The following is a 21,616-nucleotide window of genomic DNA, read 5'->3' as shown; positions in this document are numbered from 1 at the left end:
ATCCTGACTCCAACACGGCGTCTCGTTTCAGTTTGAATGCGCTGTGAGACCGCCCCCCCACAAGTAGAGTGGCCGACGTGGGTTCCTCCGGGCAGATGCCTGATCTATTCTACTTTTCAGGCCGGACCACAAATGCGCCTGCACGCTCCCGCTGCAAGCTCCAGCCCTGTTGCTTCAGATATTCGAATATCAGCTTGTCAAGACGGCCAACTGAGCCCTTGGAGTGGTTTCCCTGGCCGCAAATGATGGTCAGTGGCTTGCGCGACGAGGCTTTGTTGCGTCTCCATCGATCAAGCTCTCTATCGATATACTCCTTAGCTTCCGCAACAGTCAGACCGTGCAAGTCAACGATATTGTCGTCATTGTGCTTGAGTCTGCAGCAAAAGCATGTCCAGTCCAGCCGGCCACCGCCAATCGAGCCAGCCATGGAGAGTGGATTTCAGATCAGCCCGATTGCCAACATGTCTCGGGCGTACGCGAAAGCCAACTAATCATCTCCTTTTCCAAGCTACGGCGGGCCATGCACCCTGATAACACCCTGCGGATCAATGTCACCAGCGGATGCCACGGCTATCTCGGTCTGTCCAAATTCAATTGCAATCGGAAGAACTCACTTGTTTTCCCGGATGATGGCATGAGCAGCCTGCCTGTTGAGTTCTTGCATTTTCAGAGTTGCCTTTTGGCCCTCATCGGCATAATAACGAGCGGTGCCGGCTTGGGTCGACTTGCCGCGTTGGTAAGCATCGACAGCCCGTCGATACAACTCGGAGCGGCGCTCGTGGTATAGTTGCGCGAGGCCCCGCAATTCCTTGGAGTCGGGCATGCCAGTTTGGCTGGTCTCGCCCGCGAGTTTCAGCTGGTAGCATGATGAATCGTCTTCGTAAGCAACGGTCAAAGCTATCGAGCGGTTCACCAACGAATCTGCCATCGCTCACTGCACAGGCAAGCTTCCAGACAGCGCTGTACCCCAGTGGCATTGCCTGCCCCCCCCCCGAAACCAATGCCAGGCCACTTACAATTCTAGCTTGGTCAATGTCATCTCCATCGTACTTGACACGACCAGACACAGACGATCCCTTGCCCGCGACCCTCATGACGACGCCATCAGCATCTTCGCTTCTACCGAGCTCTGTGTCAACGCCAAGGTTGCGCGAGCAGGTCCAAGCCGGGTCTCTTCTGATCCGATCGAGCTGCTCAAAGTACTCAAAGACGCCCTCAACCGAGCCGGTGTCAATGAGGGCCCGACGTAGCTCTTCGACGCTGCGGCCAGGAAACAATTCAACGAGTCTGTCTAGCTTGTCGATTCCGGTCCCGCTTCGCTGGCGCGCAAAGCCGCCAGCCATGATCACGTCCGTGATCATGTCGACGTTGTTTCCACACTCGACGACAGCGTCGAGGATCTGCTGGTCTGGCACATCCGGGAAAATCTCCTGGACGGTTCTGACGAGATTCTCAAAGGACAGGCTTCCTTGCGGTGCCTGGCCCTTCAATGGCTGGTCTGGCTTGCGCGCCGACTTGATCTTGGTGACTGTTTTCGAAGCGTCGTTGCGAACGGTCCGCACCTGTGCCGGTGTCTCTTCCTGGCTTGCCCGAGGTTGTCGGGACGGTCGAGAGCCTGTTTTTGTGGAGCCCGCAGTTTGGGAGCTTGGGGACCTCGAGTGGTCGTCAGAATCACCCTGTTCGAGCAGATACTCTGCAGTCGCATCGACGGTTCTGTAGACGGCCAGTGCCGCCTCGATATTCGCTACGCTTTGATCTGGGAACATTTCTTGAAGCTGCTGGGCACGAGCGTCGACGAGGAGCTCAAGAGGCTCTGTATCGAGCACATATTCCAGTGCGGCATCGTCAAGGCCTGTGGGTCTGGACGCCGACGACTTCTCGAGTGAAGGGCCCCTGGCTTGGACATCTTGCTTGACAGCGGGCCCTTCGATGCACGGCGGATCGCCCTCGACAGAACCGCTGGCCTCGTCGTCAGGCGCAGATGAGGCAAGATCAAAGTCATTGATCCGCAAGAGCTCTTCGACCGTTGAAACAATATCGAGCTTGTGTCGCTGGTATGTCTCGCTAATTTGGCTGAGAGTGAACATTGGGAAGATAGCCAGCAGGAACTCGAGTGTCTCGTGGTGCTCGGACGTCAGCGGATCAGTGCTTGTTGAGGTTTGCTTGGGTGACCAAAGTTCGTCCGAGTCTCCAGGGCATGGCTTGATGAGGTCGCTTCGTCCACCGCCGACTCCCGAGAATGTGCTCGCTTGGAAAGGGCTCGAGAGGAATAGGTCTTTTGATCGAGAGGGGCTCGACGGAGCTTGTTGCGAGCCCTCGTTCTGCAGACCCCACAGAGCACTTGCGGTGCTGTCGTCGGCGAATAGGGATTGCTTGAAGTCGACAGGAGAGGAAACACAGTCACCCTGGGGCTCAGCACCCGGCCGCTCCTGCAGCTGCAGCTGCAGCTCCTTTGACCGGGCAGATCGGACTCGGTACGAGCTGTGCTGGGGAATAGGCGGACTCGGCAGATCTTCAGGCGACTGTGATGCTGGCTGCGACCGAGTCTTGGACTTTGGCTGCAATTGCGCCTGCGACTGCTTTCGAGTCACCGGCTGGCGGAAATGATTGTCCTGTAGCCTCGGTGTTTGCTTGCGGGAATTGCCAGAGTTGTTGCTCGGCGATGCCGACCCAGAGCCGCTGCGAGGCGGCATATTACAACCGATGGGTGCGGTTCTGGAAATGGGGGACAAGGTCGAACTGCCGGAAAGAGCGGCGACGGAGGCAGAGTCACTGTCGGAAATCGCAGAGCGGATGGAGACGGAGAGGCACGATGCTGTCGCAGCCAAGCAAGTCCGGGATCAAGTCAAAGACGGTCGGCGGAGCCACAAGAACGCACTCAGCACTGCAGGCTCTGTGGATTGGCAGGCCAGCCCCCCAGCAGGTGCTTTTCTACAGGCCGCACACCGAACAGACAAGCAATCGCAACGGCCCGGAATGTATTCGCCATCGCAGTATACAGCGAACTCTGTGTTTGATCAGGGATCAAATGGTTCGCCGCCTCGACCATTGCGCCCCGGCCATGGCCTTCGCTCGGAGGTTGCTGACGGGTCGATTGCGAACTACAGGTTCGACTGAAACTGGGAGGTCTCTGAATATATTGACATTGCATGTGCCGACTAGCAGGCCCGGCGCCGTTGGACTCAGGCCTGGTGATCCTCGGAGGGACGGTACTCGGCTTCGCGGTCGAAGATGGCATCGAAGGTCTTGACAACAGGGACACTCGTATCCTCGAGCTGGACCGAGACAATGCGGGCCGATCGGGGGTGCTTCGATGGAGCAGGCTCGATCGGCGCATTGCCGGGGCGGTCGGTGATGGCGGTCTTGAAACCAGCCAGCAGGGCCGCACGGATCTCTAACGGACAGCAGACGAAAGCGGGGCAGGCGGAACAGGAGGTCAAGCATCCATCAGTATCAATCTCAATCTCACCTTCAATACCAGAATCAGCATCCCTGCCAATGTCAGCAGCAATATGGTTCCGAGCCGCTGCGACCAACGATTGCCCTCGCCAGGCCGTCGTCTGCTCGCTTACCCTTGACATTGTCGCTGACGAACAAAATGCTTTGTGGATCCTCGCCAATCTCGGCCGCGATCTTGGAGTAGCTTTCCTTCTCGACTTTGAGGCCAATGGCGGTGTCGAAGTGGCCTTTGAAGTACTGCGAACGGCAAGACCGCCATCAGGATGTCGCAGCTGCACACACTGCCAACGTCTCTGCAATGCAGCCCACAAACCTTGAGCATGTCGCCCTTCTCGGAGTAACCAAAGAGCAACTTCTGAGCCTCGACACTGCCAGAAGAGTAGATGTAGACGCTGCATCCGCGGCGGATCCATCTCTCCAGGGCCGGCTCGACATCGTTGTAGACACTTGGAGCCGGGTGAAGCCAAAAGGTTGGTCTCGTCACAAAACATAACGGCAGGCCAGGACCGAGCGGCGAACTCGTATCTGACCGATGTTCGTGCCGCAGACTTCACGACAAGAGCCGAGTCCCCACAATGTGCCTTTGCCGAGGGCTCAAACGCAGTACTCACTGGCCCTGGACCTTGCCACCTTGATAAGCCTCACGCCAGACAAAGCCCTGGAAGGACTTGAGCGGGCCGATCTTGCGGTCGATACTCATCTGCCATCGGATGCAGTGGGCAACCGACTTGATGATGTCAAGGGCAGGCGCAGTGGTTGGCAGAATCTCTTCGGCACCCTCAACCTTGGCCTCGACATCGATCTTTGCCTGAGGACAGGCGAGCGAGAACCACAGATCGGGTGCGAATGAGTGGAAAGCGAGCGTCGAGAGATTGAAAGCGGGATCGGCAGCCCGCCAAGACACCCGAGTCGTTTCAGATCGCATGCGAGCGGTCTGAATTCCACTGCATCTGCAGAAGCCATCCAGGGCTGCTGGCCTCACCTGGGCGCGCAGAGCCTCGATCTTCTGCTCCAGCTCGGGACTTCCCCAGTGCTCGACGAGAAACTCGTAAACCGAGTTCTTGACGTACGGAAAAAGCACATCGTGAACAAACGAGATGGATGTTGTCGTGCCCTCGATGTCGAGCACAACAACCTTGTATGGACAGGGCCCTGTCAGCCGGGTGCAGGCGGTCAGATCCGGAGTCCACCGAGCTTGCGATACAGCAAACGCACTGGCCAGCACCGGCCAGCACCAACAGAAACACCGGCGGCCACATCAGCGGCCACACCAACCCTCGGACTCCTCGGTCTTGGCCTTCTTGGGCGAGGTGTCTGCGCTCATGCTGGATCGCTTGCTTCTGGTCATGGCTGGGTGTTGGCAGCGCCGAGAGGGAGCAGCCCCGGGTTTTGATCGCCCATCGTCGCCAAAAGCAGATGTGTTCGGTCATGTGACTGCGTCCAATCAGCACCCGCCTGCATGGCTCAACAGCACCACGCCCCAAACCAGAAAGGAGCATGTCTGGGCTGCAGTGGACCAGCGCAATGTCCGAGCTGCGATGCCGACGATGAAGACGCACTCGACGGGGACACTTGTTTTCGCACACCAACGCAGGTTTGCGTCGCGATCCACAGGTATATACATATTTCTGGCCCACACATTTCGCAAAATACAAGGCCCTCGGCCTCGACCCACCAAGGGGCAAGCTGGGCACATCCTGGCCAGAGCTAGCGCTGTTTTCCGAGAGCGTCATCTGCGGCGACATCGACATCCATTTCGCCCGCGTTGCGCTCTCCTTCAACTCGGACGGACACGGCTGAGCGGCTTGCCCGTCGGACGGCGCCTTGCGGGTTCTTGGCAGCACTCGACCGCGATCCGGAAGGCATGCTTGTTCCAAGGGGCGAGGACAGCACCGTCGGCAGAGGTCCGGGCTCACTTCGCAAACTTCGGCGGAGCGGCGCAGACGCTGCGGCTGCAGTTACAGAGACATCCGCTTCATCCTTGATCTTGGCAGGAACTTGGCGTCGCAGCCGTCGCCCCAGTGTCTCGCTAACGGAATCTGGACCAGCCGGGGCCGGATGAGCGCCTCCGCCCGCTTCGGTCTTGGTGTTGGAGGTCTCAGACGGATCGGGATGCGGCTGCCCCCGGCCTCCGGCTTGATTCACGGCCGACTCCGCTGGCCCCGACAGTCCCATGTCTCGGGATGTACTTGAGCCGGGGGCAGGGAAAGTTGGCTGCCGAGCTTGCGCCTGGAGCTGGCTGAGAACCTTGGAAATGTTGGAACTAAGCTGGCCAGACGACTGCATCAGCAGCGGCAAACCGAGGCCAAGCAGGTTTGCACCAAAGCCCGGAGTTTTGGCAGCAAGGGCCGTAAGCTGAGTGAGTGAATTGATGTCTATGCCTCCGCCGGGGACTGGCGTTGGAGCTGGTGTTGGAGCTGGTATTGGAGCTGGTGTTGGAGCCACGATCGACGGCCCTGTATCGGAAACCTGAGGATGCACGGCCGCGACATCTCCGGTTGGCGGCGTTACGCCATTATGGGGCTTGGACTGGGCTGGCACAATCTCATGGCCGCTGGCATGGCCACTGGGAGTCTTTCCTGTGCCGAGCAACGGACCCGATCGGGAATCGAGCTGCACGGGCCCATTCACCTGGGCAGCAACAACGGCATCCGCCGAAGGCTGGGCAGCGAGCTGAGGCCTTGGTGCAAGATCGTGGCTCGTCATTCCGGGCTTGCCCTTTTCCTCGGAGTGCGACGCCGACACGCCTGACATTTGCGTGGACAGGTTCTGGAGGACCTTCTCGGAATCTCGGCGTTTCTGCTCGGCCTGGACAAGGGCTTGGAGTTCAACGCTGGCTTGGAGCTGTTGCAGCTGTGCCTGGGCCATCAGCATTTGGAAGGCATTGGCCTGCGCCTGAGCCGAGGCGCGCGCCACCGCCGCTGCAAGAGTCGCCGAGAACTGCCCCGAGTATGGGCTGACCGAGGCAGCGGCTGCAAGAATAGAGCGATTGATGTCCTCAGTCGAGATGGATGGTCCCATCGGCTTCCAGTTGTTGGCCGCATTCTTGGTCATTGCCGCCAGGGCTGCTAGAATTGTCGCCGCGTTGGGCGTTCCGACGGGCAGCCCGAGCGGTGGCATCGACGCCGTTGTCCCCATAGCGATTCCCTGGGGGGTGGATTGAGATCCGGAAGAAGTAGCTCCTGGTCGAGTAACGGCAGGGGTGATCACCACATTCGCAGCAGACTGCGTATTAGGCACGCTGCTCGTTCCCATCGCCGTCGCTCCACTTGAGAACTGAGTGGATACGCCAGGTGTGTTCGCCGGAGCGACCGAAGCTGGATTTCGCATGGCGGTATTTTGGCTGATGGGGCGAGCCGGGGGTGGGGTCGAGAGCGCAGCGTGCTGAGCCATATTGGCAGATGACATACTTGTCACAGACAGCGCCGATCCAAAGAGCGTGTTGATCACAGTCTTGGTGGCTTCGGATGCAATCGCAGACGAAAGCATTGGTGCTGAAGACATCGGAAGTGTCGAAATCGGGCTTGGATGCAGTGCAAGCGATGTAGCGGGGACAGAAGATGCTGCCGAGGATGTCGTCACGGTCGGTAACATGGCTGCCAACTGCACAGCAGATGATGAGGCAGCAGTTGAAGATATCGTTGCGCTCGCCACAGGCTTGCTAGCGCCTGCGCTCGCGTTCATAGCTTCTGCAGCAGACCGAGAAGCGCCTGAGGCTGCCGGCGCCGCATGTGCCAATGGACCGGGAGCTGCGGACAATGGTGCGTGGGAGCGCACAGGCATCGACGCGGATGCCGTGGCAGAAATCGCCGGTGGTCTTGCGATGGACATCGGAGCGGAGGCTGGTGCGGATGCTGGTACCGAAATAGGAACAGACGTCACAATAGGGGCTGCTGTTGAGGGCGTTGCTGCGGTGGCAGCAGCTGCAGCTACAGACCGATGCACGCTTCCGGTCGGTGCTGTGGAGCAGCCAGCTGAAGCGGGAGTTGGCGGCATGGAAGACACCCTGGAGGCTATCGTGGAAGGAGTTGGCTGGTTGTCTGCTAACAAGGCCGTTTGTTGCTGACTGGCTGAGGACACGAGAGGCAAGGGCGGCTGGGTTTGCTTGCCCACTGTGGTCATCTTGCCGTTGATCGAGCCGTGGACTGGAGTAGTCGGGGTGCCGGCAACTTGGGACTGGACCAAGGTTGATTTGCTGACTGCCATCGGCGCAGTATTGGCGGGAGGAAGCTGGGGTCGCAGTGTGTCTGGGCAGCTGGAGGACCCGACCGAGCCAGCCGACGAACTTGAAGAAACTCCCGGTCCCTTGACGTTGCCCAGGATGCCAGACTGCCCGCCAACAGAGCCAGCCACGTTGGGGCTGCTTGCTTGGGCTGCAGTCAAGCTGACTCCTTGACCGCCTTGGCCGGTTTGCGACAGGACCGAAAGCCCGGGAGACTTGGCGAGCCCACTGTTCGTTGTCAGTGTCGCGAGGGCGTTTGTGATCGATGCTGTTGTCCATGTCGATGGGGGCCCGATCATAGCCGTCAGCTTCGAGGCCAGCGCATTAATGGCTGCGTTCGTCGCATTGGCCTGCATTTGTGCTGCCGCTGCTGGCGGCGGTGGTGGAGGGGAAGGCGTTGCTTGAGGCGGCTCGGAGACCCTACTTGCAGAACCCAACACCATGTTGGAAAAGCCAGAGACATTGAGTCAGAAAGCGCAGCACGCATACACACCAAGACGGCCTCTCGAACACCATCGTGAGTTTAGACAGCAACTGGCCCAACCAAGTCGTGCTGCTCTCATACCTGTTGCGGACCAGTCCGGGAAGCGGCTCGCCGGTGGTCTTGGCAACGGATCCGGGTTTGGGACCGTCTTTCTTTGCAGCGGTGTATCGGCTTTTGGGCTTCCTTGTCCCGGCAGCAGCTGTGGCTGGTGCAGACTGAGACGCTGGCGCAGCCCCTGCAGCCGCCAGAGTGTGGGTATTTGATGGCTGGCTCGTCGAAGGAGTTCCTTTTGCAGCAGTTAAGGATGAGATCGCTGGCGATGCTGGAGGCAAGGCCGCACCGCCTGTTATCGTTGGTGTCGATGGAGTGGACGCGGCGGCTCCCGACGGCGCCGGGGTTGGCAGCGTGGGTCGAGAAGGAGCTCGAGGCGATATCGTCAACAAGGGGGGACGGAGACCCGCTGCTGTCGCTGTAGTCAAAGCTGCGGTTGAAGGTGTGGTTGAAAGCGTGGTTGAAGGCGGGACTGCGGTTGTAGCGGACAGTGAGAGCGCTTTGGAGGCGCTGCTTGGTATCGATACGACCTCTGCGGTCCGGGGCTCATCCACAGCAGAAGCCAGTGCATCCCTGCCATCATTCCCAGGACGCCGCTGTGGTTCATTCGCATTGGACTGCGGCAAAGCTGCAGGCACAACGGCGGCTGCTGTCGACTTGATGGCTGGGGAAGGCCCAGTGCCATCCAAGGACATCGGTGGGGCCAGAGCCTTCGCTGGGGAGGTCCGAGCAAGTGAGGGCGGCTTATTGCCGACAAGGGATGCCGACGCAGATACGGATATCGATCGAGAAGGGACAGTCGCGACAGAAGGAGCGGCCGTGGCAACAGCAGGTAGAGCCTTGTCAGCCGTAACAGCTGGCGGGACAGACTGAGCAGTATTCGGAACAGGGGTAGTGGATATGTGTGGCAGTGTTACTTCAGCGCCAGGGGAGACACCGCTTGAACTTGCCGTCGAGATCACTGAAGCCCCAGCAGCGGAGCCCACGCCAGAGCTGGTCCGAAGCTCTGGTTGGATGAGACCCGCTTCTTGAGCGACCGGGGATCCTTCGGCACCAGTCGTGCTCTCTAGCATGGGGCAATCCGCGGAGCAATCCTGGCCAAGGGTATTGACGCCGGGTGGATCCAGATCGGTGACACTTGGAGGCAGTAGGATCGAGTCCGGAGAGAGCGCTCGACGAAAAGCAATCTTGCCAATTTCGTCGCCGAGAATTGTGCTGAGCTTGGCTTCCAAGCAGCAGCTCCGAGCGAGTTCGCGTGCACGGCCGAGCGGGATCCATGTCCCATAGAGCTGTGAGTCGGCTTTGCGACACCGCACCTTGGACTGCTCCAAAGAGAGAGCAATACTTCGCTCTTCTTCGGTCCTCATGCCACCGGCATAGAGCAAAAGCGTGGCATTGACCATTCCATTGTCGACTCTGCGGAGGATCGGGATGCCAGTTTCGCCCTCGCCTCGGAGCCTGGGGGACTGCAGAGTGCTCGCGCCGGCCAGAGCAGCATCAGTGATATTCTGGGATTGGGCTTGCATGCGCGGGGATCTTGTTGGAGGCTCTCGACCGTCGCCTTCTCTCAGCATCGATTCGCTGCCCAAGCGGCCGGCACCGGACAGGAGTCTGTGAGTTTCGGGTATCCATGTGACATAGCATAACAGTCCTTCGATCTCGACCATCCACACATTCGTGGGCGGATGTAGAGGATTCTCGACGGCAGGGAAGAGGTCCAGCGTGCTGGGGGAAAGATGCACTGGGCAATGTTGGCGTGTCCTGCTGTGTAAAACGGATGTCTCAGACAGGAGCTCATCTCGTCCACTTGTAAACGGGCTGGCTAGCAGCTCAGTCCGCACACGACCGAGAGTCGTCGTCTCCGAGGCCGGGCCGAGAGCAGCAGGACCCGATTCATGTTGAAGCGACGGTTCTGTGGCTGACAATCGAGTTGCCACCGATCCAGCAGCAGACGACGGCCCGGAAGTCGATTCTGCCGTCGATCCAGACGAGGGGTCCGATGCCGGCCTTGCTGTCGAAGTGGCCTCCAACAGCGACGATGAAGCCTGCGCCGGCAGCATTGGTGTGTCGGGGGTGTCGTCGCTGGCTTCGCTTTCTCCCTCGCTGAAGACAAAAAAGGCGTTTCCTTCGTCCTCAGCCATTGCATCGATACCGCCAGTGACAGGCGCGGACGCTGCTCTGACGTCGCCTGATAACGAGCTTGACTGTGCAGCCTGGGGCGTCTGAAACCCCTCACATATCAGCGATATGGCTTCGCTGGTGACCGGGAGCAGGTCAAACTCCTCAGTGAGTCGCTGGGCGCATTCGCTTGAAACCCTGGATTGCGCAAAGGCGAGCACGGCCATAATCGCATGTACAGAAGTTAGCGAGACCCTTGCACCAGCACCTTGAAAACGTCTATGCCACAGATGGTGCGGGGCAGCAAAGAGAGCAACATCAAGGACGGAAAATCCTACCAGATGCCTTCCAGCGACATATCCTTAAAGCTCGTGTATCCTGGGAGCCCATGTAGCCACACAATCAGGTGGTTGTGAAGGCCGTCGACTTCGGCACCCAGAGCCGGCCCCAAGCCCTCGAACGCGAGCATTCCAAAGGGATCGAATGCAAAGCTCTGGTCCAAGCTCACAAGCGAGCCGCTGATCTGGAGGGTCTTTGTGGTCGAGGCCGACTCGCGCACCAGCCAAATCAGGAGTTCGAGGTACCGGCTCCAGCAAACGCGATCGCGCAGGTCGATGGCGGTCAGCGGCGGCACCAATGCCGGATTTGCTGCATCTAGGATGGCCAAAGTCGAGAGTGAGTCCATGTGTGCCGGTGACCGCATTTCTAGCAGCTTCTCTTCGCCAGTCGTCCGGATGCGTCTGAGGAGGATATCGCGGAGCTTGACCATGCCGGTGAGTTGGACAAGACATTGGACGATTTGCACCGGACTGGAGTCGTGGTTCCAAAAGATCTCAAAGTGCGGCGCGCTTGCTGGCAGGATGGGTGGACGGGGCGACCATGGAAGCGTGAAGATCGGCAGCTCCGTCAACGGCGAGGCAACAACCATTTCCACCAAGCCATTGGGTGCCTCAAGGAACGACCGCCTCAGAATAAAGTCGCCCAGCTTGATCGTGTGCTGCTGCGGATTGACCTTGAAGCGCTTCGCCGCCTTGTGTGAAGACTCGAACAGCTCGAGCGACGCTGTGCTAGTATGGCGCTGGAACATCTGCAGGCCCGACTCATAGGAATCCTTGCGTTTGCGCTGGATTCCTGAAGCTGTTCGGACAGAGCCATACGACGCATCAATTGGCGCGACGAAGGGCACGAACTTGGATGAAAGGGAGTGCGGCCCGCCGGAGTGGCGGCTGGAGGAGCCGAGATCCAGCCTCAGTCCCTCGTCCAGTCCAAAGATACTGGCGTCGTCCCCGATTGGAGATGGCAGATAAAGATCCGGGTCACCCATATGCCATCCCTTGTTGATATTGGATTGGGACCTTGACCCGTGATGTGGCAGTTGCGCGAGATTCGGCGATCGGTCCGAGAATGTTGGGGGGCGATGAGTCTCGGGAGACATCATGTTGGGCATAAAGATGGCCTCATGGCTTGAAGCATATCGAAGGGTAGCCCGATTGATGGAGGGCGCTGTTCGGTCACTGGTAGATGTGGCAGGATCAGGGATGTAGCCGTTGAAGTTGGGTGCTTCAAACGGGAAGGGCATACGACCTATGTTAGTTACCCGTCCGACCAGAAGAAAGAGAAAAGCGTGGACCGTGGTAGAACGACAGTATGGCATGGAACAACAAACGCCCGGAATAAGAGCATGTGACAATAGGCGGCTTCAGTCAGAGAGCGACACCATCCAAAAGTCGAGACCAAAGTGAGCCATTGGATGGTATACCCCAACAGTGATACGCAGTCGCGGAGCCATTCGCCGAATTCGTACCTTGCGGGAACAGCACTGATGACAAAGTAGCAGAAGCACTGGGCACGGTGATTCCAGCGGTCGAGGGCTGTGGTGTTGCGGCGGAGATGCAACCAGGATCCACATTGCTGGCTTCCGATTTGGATCCCAGATCGGCGCTGGATAGCGATGAGACCAGCACCGCATGTTTCGGACTTGATGCATTCGGGGGACATTGCTGATCGTTCTTGCGTAGCTGCAAATCCATCTCGGACTGAGTCGAATTTGATCCGGATGCCGCAGCTTCCCCAGAGACACTGTCCGACAGCGATATGCCAAGGATAGGAGGCTGGTCCGATGGTGCTGCGTCGTCAAAAGGGTTCGGTTGGGAAGTTGGCACTCTAGGCGCGATTTGGCGTGAGCCCGTCGGAGTCGCCTGTGCATCGCCCGCGTTGGACGACGGAATCGCCGATGTTGTAGACAAGACGTCGTCATCCACGGACATGATGTCGATTTCTTCGTCCGACTCGGCGCCGCAGTCCGGTGGTTTGTGTGGTTCGTCAACAACTGGCGCCACACTGGCTCGCTTCCTGGCAGAGGCTGGCTTTGAGCTCCTAACCGGCTCCAACGGGTCCTCCTGCATCCCAGTTGCGATTCGCTTCCGTTTCGTCGCCGCGCGAGCAGCGTCCTTGAGAGCGCCGTTGACTCTGAATGGACGTGTGACACCATTCTTTGCCGGAAGCTTGCCCGAGCTGTCGGGCGAGTCGGTGGATGGGCTGAAGGCGAGAGCACCGGCCAGATTCGGACGTCGTTCGATACTAGGGGTGCTGATCGTGTGGACTGCAGAAATAGCGGACGACGCCGGTGCCAAGGCCGATGGTGCTGTGTGCACCCGCGCAGAGTCCGCCATCACAGGGTTCGCAATTGCTGGGGGCTGCTCGGTCGGCTGCAGCTCATCAACCGGGACGTCGCTGGAGTCGTCCGACTCAGAAGTATGAGGCTTGGACGTCGCTATTTGAAAGTCAACGCTGACGCCCTTCTGGTTGACAAAGTAGCCCAATTTGCGCAGGGAGCTCACGTTTTGTTTTCCAAGAAGCGCTGGGCGGGGATGTGGTCGGCTCTCGGCGACTCGCTTGAAGTGTTGCGATATCCTCGAGGATACCGTCGCGTATGGAGTATTGCCGCTGTATAGTCAAGGATACGAATCATGTCAGTCAGTCAAACCAGCGAGATCGTCGGCAATGCTTGAGCGTATGGCTTTGGCGTGGACAAGGGTCTGAGAAGCAACCCAAGGTCCACAAAAGAGTGCGACGGTGCATTGCAAGAAGCACAAGCGGTGCATCAGGCGAACTTGTCTGTATCCATGGCCATAATTGTGCACAGGACCGCAGACAACGATGAACCAACGACTCGGGCGCCCAATGCGAATCCGTGAGTCCTGGGTATCAAACGCATGTCCAGGAGCAGATCGGGTATGTCGAACGCACGGTGTAGACGAACCAGCAGTCCAGAGCCGGCAACGACAACACTCCGCGCGAGTTGATCGGACGATCGTGCCATTGACTCTGGAGCGGCCAAGTGACTCGCCACAGCAACGCAGCCAGCATGGCCCTGTGACAGCCAGCCCCCCCCCAAAATGCCACAGCAACACAAACACCAGGTCAGCGCGGATGATCAGCCTACAAAAATTACCCGAGCGCCGCAAACTTGTGCTTTTGAATACATTCGCTGAGTTCCTTTGGGGTGCATGGCCGGTTGCCCATCTTGAGCAGAGCCTTGACGATGGCGAGAAACACTTTGTCTTTGACGTCCTCCGGGTTCATGCGAACCTGGAACGACCGGTAGGAGAGTACATGGTCGTCTGACAGCACAAAACACGACGAAGGATCGTCGTCGATCTCGAGAGAGGGACTTAAACTGGCTTCGTCGTCCATCGACTCGGTGTCTTCGACCGAGGTTGGATTGATAATCATGAGCGAGCGTGCTGGATCGATCGACACCGGAACTGGCAGTATGGTAAGCAAATGGAGTGAATGGAGTGAGTAGAGTGAGTGGAGCGAGTGGGGTGAAGCAGCCACACCCATCCCAAAGTTGTGAGCGGCAAAGTCGCGGATCAAGAAGCGGTGTATCCAGCCGCAAGCTGAGCGCCGCCGCTGCTCGGCTGCTGGGCATGAATGATGCCGATGGCACTTGCCACCAGGAGACGGGATGGGAGCCAGACGCAAGGCCACTGCACCGCTATCCTGCCGTGACCAGCGGTCTCGGCTCGGCTGTCTGTGAAACAGACAGGACCAGTCCCACTGTGCCAAGGACAGACAGGATCGGTCTGGACGGCGGGGACGGCGGGGACGGCGAGCTTACAAGCGAGATATCCAGAGCCAGAGATCCACGAGACACTCGGCTTGGGGCTTCAGGTGTCGATGGGGCGAGCGACTGACGGGATGGTGCGGTTGAATGCCTTGCAGTATCCGAGGCGGCGGTTGGGCTCTCGATGAGCTGTTGCAGTCGATGGAGGTTCGAGTAGAATAGCAGATCGGGGAAGTGGAATGGGATTGGAGGAGAAGGATATGTCGACAGAGGCTCTGTCAGTCCCGGTCGGCAAGCAGGGCGCATCCGTCAGCCAGCCAGTCAGCCATCAGCAGCCCACTGGGAGATGGATCGTCGGCGTCGTCGATCAGTCCCATCAGTCTGTGAGCGCCAATCCCAGATCTGGCAGCGAATATGCCGACATAGCCGCAGGTCTAACAGTCCATGCAGGTAGCCACGAATGATTTGCAAACGACAGGCAACAGGGCGGCAGCAAGCATTGACGCTGGATGGAGTCGCAGCCATGAGAATGACCCGGGTGCAGGGACATACCCGATGCGGGAGCAGATTGCCGGGGGATGGCAAATCGGCGGGACAGCAAACAGATAAACGGCGGCCGCAACGCAAATGGGGGTATGCAGGCAAACGGCAGGCCTACTGGGCGACAGGCAGCAAGCAGCCAGTGCGACGGCTGCGACGACTGCGATGTGTGCGATGGATGTCAGCAGCAGGCCGAATGGGGATTGGGACGGAGATGGTGCGAATGCCAGAGAGCCCCGCAGCCAAAGCCTTCTCGCCGGCCGTCTCGTCCGCTCTCGCTGCCCGCCGCGCACTGTCTGGCCAGCTCCTCGTCTCGCTCGCGCTCTCGATGTGTCTCTGGCCCGGAAAAAAAAATGACGCGGACAACAAAGGAATGCAAGGAGCTCGCACGACCGGCCGTGCATGATCTTGCTCATGCCGCCGCTGCATCGATAGCAGCCAGGGGGAGAGGGCGTGGTCGAGACCTGGGGGGGGGCTGGTCGGTGCGCCCCGCATGTATTGAGGCGAGTGAGCCCCGGTGAAGAGCGCCAAAGCTGAGCAGGGCTCGCCATCGCACCGGTGTCGCTGCTGGATCGCGGCAGTCGCTCACTCCGCAGTCGGGTTGGAGAACAGAGGCATCGCGCGGCTGATGTGATCGCGGCGAACTGGCAGACTAATCTGCGGTCGAGGGTAAGGCTCCTGTGGCTGCCGGAATCTACGAAGACTGCTGGGCGCTTAGTGTGTTCTTGTCGTCGAGGTATCGCTCCACAAGTTCCTACAGTCGAGGATGAGAAACAAAGATAAGCTACAGGAAACAGCCGCTGGAGCCGAATCGCGCGGATGTCGGCGACCACAGTTGCCTGTATCGCTAGTGGGTCGGGCCTGAACCAGTCGAGGTGGTTGCATATCGACACTGCGAAGCAAGTCTGCCAATACAATGGGCTCGGCCCGACAACCGGCCATACCTGACGCTTGCGGCGCACAAGCCACTCTTCGACTTCCTTCTGACTCGGAATCGCAAGCCCGCCGAACTGGAGGAATGCACCGGGCCCCTCGGTTGATACTGGCACTTGAGATGCCGTGTTCACGTCGATTTCTTGTTCGCTTTGATCTATGGACGGCGGGAGCGCAACGGTGGTCCACGAGCTCGTCAGTTGGACGGTCATAAAATGCCACTACTTGGCCAGCACCATGATACAGGCCACTCACCGATATTTTTCTGGGCATGCTTCTCATACGCCAGCAGCTTGCCGTCATCTTCATCTCGGTATCCGTAATAATCGGCATCAACGCATTTGTACATCTCGAAACGACTACGGGCAGACTGCCGACCGGCTGTATAGCAGACGCAGATGGTGTGAGGAAGAAGCAAGACATGCTGCAGCATAGATGGCTGGGCTAAAACACTCGATCTCGCAAAGCGACAGCCGATCGGACGAGATAGCCGCGTCCTCAGGGATTCCAGAACGGGGTCGCAGGAGGAATCGTTTCGGAGATATGATCCAAGCCCAACTGACTGGATGAAGAGATACTCATAACGGTGCCAGCTGACATCCCCAAAGCCCCGAAATGCAGATATCAACCCAGTATACCTGGAGCTTCAAACAACTCCTTGACGCCGGGAAGGTCTTTAGCTCGCCCAAAATACCTGGCGAGGCAGCAGAGTGTCAGCCACGGTTTGCAAGGAGGCCGAGCAGAGAATCGTCCGCGGGTCCATCAGGGCGATCGATCGGGGGCTACGAACAGAGTGTTGGAGATTTGGTTGTTGATGCAAGACATACTCACCGATATCCTCGACTGCCTGGGACCTCACGGCCCTCGTCGTCGGTGATTTTGGGTGCGCTTTTCTAGCAGGACCAAGGATGTCATTTCGTCAGCCATCGCATCAAAACGTGACGTATTCTGGGTCGCCATAGGTGTTTCGCCTTGACTCGCTGGACCTGAAGTGGGCGTAATCCTGCAGCTTCACACATGGATTCCAGGACCAAATAGCCCTGCTCCAGGCTGGACGGCGAGTCACGGCAAGTCACGGCATCCCGAGAGCCAGCTCGCAGCCTAGACTTGATTACAAAAGGTTGTTTGGAACATCCGCACATACCCGGTAGTCCGGTCCTCCCAGTTCCACGATGCGGTTTTCCCAGTGCCGCTTTTCACGAAACAGCTTGTTGATCTCGTCGTTCAGATCCCGAATCTGGAACTCGGTCAGGCCCGCTGCAGAGGCGGGGGTGTCAATAGATTGCTTTAGCTCCGAGATATCTGCAGGTAGCAACCATGCCGCCATAGAGCGTGTGCATTGCGTGTGCATTGCGGGGCTGATCGAGCTGTCGCATGCACGACGCAAGCGAGTCGATGCCTGGGTCATCGTCGTCACTTGGAGTTGAGAGGGCCTGTCACGAACGAGACGGGCTGCCCGATCCGAAGAGCCACAGGAACAACAAATTTCGAAACTGATCCATGGCGAGGATATTCAGGCTCACTTACTGTCTTGAATCTTCGAGACCTTCTTGGAGATCTCGCCGATGATCTGGTATCGCCACTTCTGAGCCTCGCTGGCATCGTCGCATTCGGAGGCCAAATAGGGCCGGCGTTGCTTCTGTTTTTTGATTCCGAGCTCTGCCTCCTGGGCCTCTCGGAACCGATACAGCATTGACTGGGCCTTTTCCTCGTTTCTCGCCATGTTGGATCAGCGGCTTGGTGCGGATGGGGGGCGAGGGACTTGGACTCGGACAGCGACAGATCAAGAGAGGGAGGGAGGATCGAGCGGGCTGGCCGAAGGAGGCCGTTTCATTGGTGGGTGGCCTGTGCGACCGAGACGAGACGACAAGCCAGCGAGCCTTGGTGGGCGTGGGAACCGCCGATGCTTCGAATACCAACGTGCATGTGGATGCAAATGCACGATACTGACAAGTGGCCAACATCAGATGTCATCCTAGCGCTGATGCCCAACGATGCCGTCGCGACTTTGGGACTGGCAAACTGCCATGAGAGCTGCCGTGTGATGCATCTCGTATCGATGAGCGCTGCACTCGACACATGCTGTGCTGATCAACGTCACTCGGTCGGATCGATCAACGTCACTCAGTCAGGTCGATCAACGTCATTCAATCCAGCCCATCTCCGTGCTGAGGTGTCGTTTCAAAACAGGCACGCTATAATAAGCAGGACTACATCGTCCAAGGCAGCTTCTGCCCTCCAAGCCTGTCGCTCGACACCCCAAATCTTCCAAGCCTTCGAAACGACCTCCGCGGATCCATTGGACACAACCTGCGCTTCCACTCCTGACAACCGACATGACCACACCTGCTGAAAAGGCCTGCCTGATCGTCATCGACGGCTGGGGCGTCTCCGAGAGCGCCGATGCCACGGGCGATGCCATCCGCAACGCCAGCACGCCCGTGATGACCGACCTGGCTGCCCGCTACCCATCCACCACCCTGGCTGCCCACGGCCTCGCCGTCGGCCTGCCCGACGGCCTCATGGGCAACTCCGAGGTCGGCCACCTTAACGTCGGCGCCGGCCGCATCGTCTACCAGGACATTGTCCGCATCGACCTGTCGATCCAGACAAAGACCCTCGGCGATCAGCCGGCCCTCGTCGCCGCCTTTGATCGGGCCAAGAAGGGAAACGGCCGTCTCCACCTGCTCGGGCTGGTCTCGGACGGCGGCGTGCACTCGCACATTGTCCACCTGTTCAACATCCTCGATGCCGCCAAGAAGCACAAGGTGCCGTCGACCTATATCCACTTCTTTGGCGACGGCCGCGACACGGCGCCCCGGTCCTCGGCCACGTATATGGAGCAGCTCCTGGCCCACACCAAGTCGATTGGCTATGGCTCGGTGGCCACGGCGACGGGCCGCTACTATGCCATGGACCGCGACAAGCGCTGGGAGCGCATCAAGATTGCCTTTGACGGCCTGGTCCAGGGCAAGGGCGAGGAGACCAGCGACATTGTCGCCACCATCCACGAGCGCTACGCCAAGGACGAGACGGACGAGTTCCTCAAGCCCATCATTGCCAACAAGGACGGCCTCGTCGGCGACAACGACACGCTGGTGTTCTTCAACTACCGCTCGGACCGCATGCGCGAGATCACGCAGGCCTTTGGCATTGCGCCGATCCCGTTCGAGACCGAGAAGGCGCCCTTGAACATTGTAAGTAGGGCTGCAGTTGTGTGCGGTGTGCGGTGTGTGCGGTGTGTGCGGTGTGTGCGGTGTGTGCGGTGTGCGGTGTGCGGTGGTGATGTCTAGGTAGATCCAAATGCGGAAGTCGATGCAAATGTGGATGTGGATGCATCGGTGATTGCGATGGAGCGGCATGGTCGCTGGTGTGTGGCATGCTGGCCGAGTGTGCCAGTGATCATTGTCGTCATCGTTGCAACCATCATCATCACCACGGCCGCCATCACCACGGCCGCCGCTAACCCTCCCGATCTCTTCTTGCCGATCCCGCCGCCAGTCCATCACCACCATGACCCAGTACAAGGGTGACTATCCCTTCCCTGTCATCTTTGCTCCCCAGACCATGGACAACGTCCTCGCCGAGTGGATCAGCAAGAAGGGAATCCGCCAGAACCACATTGCAGAGACCGAAAAGTACGCCCACGTCACCTTCTTCTTCAACGGCGGCTCCGAGAAGCAGAACGTCCACGAGGACCGCGAGCTGATTGCCTCGCCCAAGGTCGCGACATACGATCTGCAGCCCGAAATGAGCGCCAGCGGGGTCGCCGAGAAGGTTGGTACTCTGCTGCTGCTGATGGAGAGTGGCTGCGGGTGCTCTACTGGTGCTCTGCTGGTGCTCTGCTGGTGCTCTGCTGGTGCTCTGCTGGTGCTCTGCTGGGTTTGATGAACTTCGGAGCAGCTGCACTCTCGCTGGCCACCAGCATGCTGCATCCTGACTGGCAATTGCATCCCACTCACTCGCTCACTCACTCACTCACTCACTCACTCACTCACTCACTCACTCACTCACTCACTCACTCACTCACTCACTCACTCACTCACTCACTCACTCACTCACGCACTCACTAACTTGTCGCTGCGCTTGCTCAGGTCGCCGAAGTCATCGCCACCAACAACTATCCGTTTGTGATGTGCAACTTTGCTCCTCCGGACATGGTGCGTCAGTCCCGACCAAGGAGGCAGGGATGCGGCTGGGCTTGCGAGAGTGTGCTTCGCAATCTTGTCGCCGACCCCGTCGAATCGTCGATCCGCTGGTCGCAACATCCTTCTCACGCATTCGCCATTCACACCCACTCACTCGCCCGCTCACCCACTCGTTTGCAATCTGCCTTGCTCACCTGCCGATCAGGTCGGCCACACCGGCAAGTACGAGCCAGCCATCAAGGGTGTCGAGGCCACCGACAAGGGAATCGGCGTCATCTACGAGGCCTGCAAGAAGCACGGCTACGTCCTGTTCATCACTGCCGACCACGGCAATGCCGAGAAGATGCTTGCCGAGAACGGTCAGCCCCACACGGCCCACACTTGCAACCCGGGTAAGGCTGAGGCTGGGGAGATGCAGATGGCACCCATGTCGCCGGTCGTTGGGACCAGAGACAGGGCCGACGAAGGGCTTGGCGATAGCAAGACTATGGCGGCGAGGCGTGGTGGTCGCCAGATGGCAGACTTGGTGGCTCGGTCTGATGGCGGGTCTAATGACCGAGTTGGGTCCTTTGGATCGTGGTGCTTGACACAAAATCGACTCATCCGCCTGTTGGACACTGCCGCGTTGGACACTGCCGCCCGGTGCTGTGCACAATCATTGACATCCACATCGCATCCACATCGCATCCACATCGCATCCGCATCGCATCCACATCCGCCACGCAGTTCCCTTCATCATGACCTCCACTCGACACAACTTTGCTCTGCGAAGCGATGCGGCTCTGTGCGATGTTGCCCCCACCATCCTCGAGGTCATGGGTCTTGACATCCCCGCCGAGATGAGTGGCAAGTCCCTTATCGACAGGTAACTCCTCCATCCCTATACGGCTTATGAACCTACGATTCACCCTTATGAATCCGCTTCCGTGTTCGTCGAGAGTCAGAGCTGAGTGCCTGCGTTCTTACAATCCATCACTCTCTGCGATCTTTTGGAATCCCATCAGACCTGTTGCTGCGGCCCGGAGCAGCAAAACATGCTCCATTATTTAGTTTCAGTAGCTTCGCCCGATGAATCCTCCTGGGCAACATACGCCGCGCTGCTTCAACTGCGATTGCGCCATTGTCGTGATGGTTTGGCTGTATGCTACTCAAGCCGCAAACTCCCTGTTAAGCAACACTCTGTCTGTGCTGGCAAGTATTCTATGGAGTGTACTTCGACTTTGCTGCGTTTCATAAATTGGCAGCAGACACTGCTTCTAATAAATGGATAAGGACACAGTCCACCCCCATAAATCGAACTATTTGGTCCCTCTATACGACTGCCATATGAAACTCTCTCCTTCAAGGACTCCTATGAGCACGCTTGCCCCTGGGAGATGTCGTGTCGTGTCAGCGTCTCTTGGTGCTGAACTGAGGGCTGAGGGCAACATAACGGCGAGTCCAAATCGCCAGGACATGGTGCCCCACTTTATTGTACAGCAATCACAAAACGCAACACTCTGTGGTCAAAGCATTGGGCTCGCTGAAGCATGAACATACGCTCGCCATGTCTATGTCCTGGATTGATTTCCTCGCAATCACGAACAGGGCTC

At 58.6% G+C, this 21,616-nt stretch overlaps 6 protein-coding genes across 6 annotated transcripts; 1 reads left to right on the top strand and 5 right to left on the bottom strand.

Annotated features, from left to right (window-relative positions):
- Nucleotides 1-39: 39 nt before the first annotated feature.
- Nucleotides 40-2,913, bottom strand: BJ171DRAFT_107856 (uncharacterized protein). Its single transcript, XM_053105434.1, has 3 exons — nt 1,017-2,913; nt 615-856; nt 40-374 (listed from the first exon to the last, which is right to left on the bottom strand). Exons 1-3 carry the CDS (start codon nt 2,691-2,693, stop codon nt 110-112), a joined length of 2,184 nt encoding a protein of 727 aa, XP_052966608.1. The 5' UTR covers nt 2,694-2,913; the 3' UTR covers nt 40-109.
- A 269-nt stretch (nt 2,914-3,182) lies between these two features.
- Nucleotides 3,183-4,783, bottom strand: BJ171DRAFT_582091 (HAD-like domain-containing protein; the record flags this gene model as incomplete). Its single annotated transcript, XM_053114147.1, has 6 exons — nt 3,183-3,394; nt 3,573-3,696; nt 3,773-3,905; nt 4,071-4,267; nt 4,442-4,611; nt 4,735-4,783. The coding sequence occupies 6 exons, from the start codon at nt 4,781-4,783 to the stop codon at nt 3,183-3,185; spliced, it is 885 nt and encodes a 294-aa protein (XP_052966607.1).
- A 383-nt stretch (nt 4,784-5,166) lies between these two features.
- Nucleotides 5,167-6,513, bottom strand: BJ171DRAFT_582090 (uncharacterized protein; the record flags this gene model as incomplete). Its single annotated transcript, XM_053114146.1, has 1 exon — nt 5,167-6,513. The coding sequence occupies one exon, from the start codon at nt 6,511-6,513 to the stop codon at nt 5,167-5,169; it is 1,347 nt and encodes a 448-aa protein (XP_052966606.1).
- Nucleotides 6,514-7,755: 1,242 nt separating this feature from the next.
- BJ171DRAFT_107884 (uncharacterized protein) lies at nt 7,756-14,521 on the bottom strand. Its single transcript, XM_053105435.1, has 6 exons — nt 14,458-14,521; nt 13,789-14,101; nt 12,139-13,280; nt 10,673-11,894; nt 8,247-10,532; nt 7,756-8,115 (listed from the first exon to the last, which is right to left on the bottom strand). The coding sequence occupies exons 2-6, from the start codon at nt 14,067-14,069 to the stop codon at nt 7,986-7,988; spliced, it is 5,061 nt and encodes a 1,686-aa protein (XP_052966605.1). The 5' UTR covers nt 14,070-14,101; nt 14,458-14,521; the 3' UTR covers nt 7,756-7,985.
- Nucleotides 14,522-15,396: 875 nt separating this feature from the next.
- BJ171DRAFT_506085 (Rab43 protein) lies at nt 15,397-17,664 on the bottom strand. Its single transcript, XM_053111107.1, has 7 exons — nt 17,404-17,664; nt 17,021-17,133; nt 16,708-16,769; nt 16,515-16,570; nt 16,132-16,257; nt 15,888-16,033; nt 15,397-15,697 (listed from the first exon to the last, which is right to left on the bottom strand). The coding sequence occupies exons 1-7, from the start codon at nt 17,597-17,599 to the stop codon at nt 15,638-15,640; spliced, it is 759 nt and encodes a 252-aa protein (XP_052966604.1). The 5' UTR covers nt 17,600-17,664; the 3' UTR covers nt 15,397-15,637.
- Nucleotides 17,665-18,200: 536 nt separating this feature from the next.
- BJ171DRAFT_506082 (metalloenzyme) lies at nt 18,201-21,313 on the top strand. Its single transcript, XM_053111106.1, has 6 exons — nt 18,201-19,073; nt 19,378-19,653; nt 19,971-20,036; nt 20,230-20,416; nt 20,751-20,889; nt 21,029-21,313. The coding sequence occupies exons 1-6, from the start codon at nt 18,213-18,215 to the stop codon at nt 21,072-21,074; spliced, it is 1,575 nt and encodes a 524-aa protein (XP_052966603.1). The 5' UTR covers nt 18,201-18,212; the 3' UTR covers nt 21,075-21,313.
- Nucleotides 21,314-21,616: the final 303 nt, after the last annotated feature.

This window comes from Polychytrium aggregatum (genome assembly GCF_025602895.1).
Source record: "Polychytrium aggregatum strain JEL109 chromosome Unknown BJ171scaffold_19, whole genome shotgun sequence".
Lineage (NCBI taxonomy): Eukaryota > Fungi > Chytridiomycota > Chytridiomycetes > Polychytriales > Polychytrium > Polychytrium aggregatum.
Note: the sequence above shows the minus strand (reverse complement) of the source record. Positions and strands in the feature narration are given on the sequence as shown.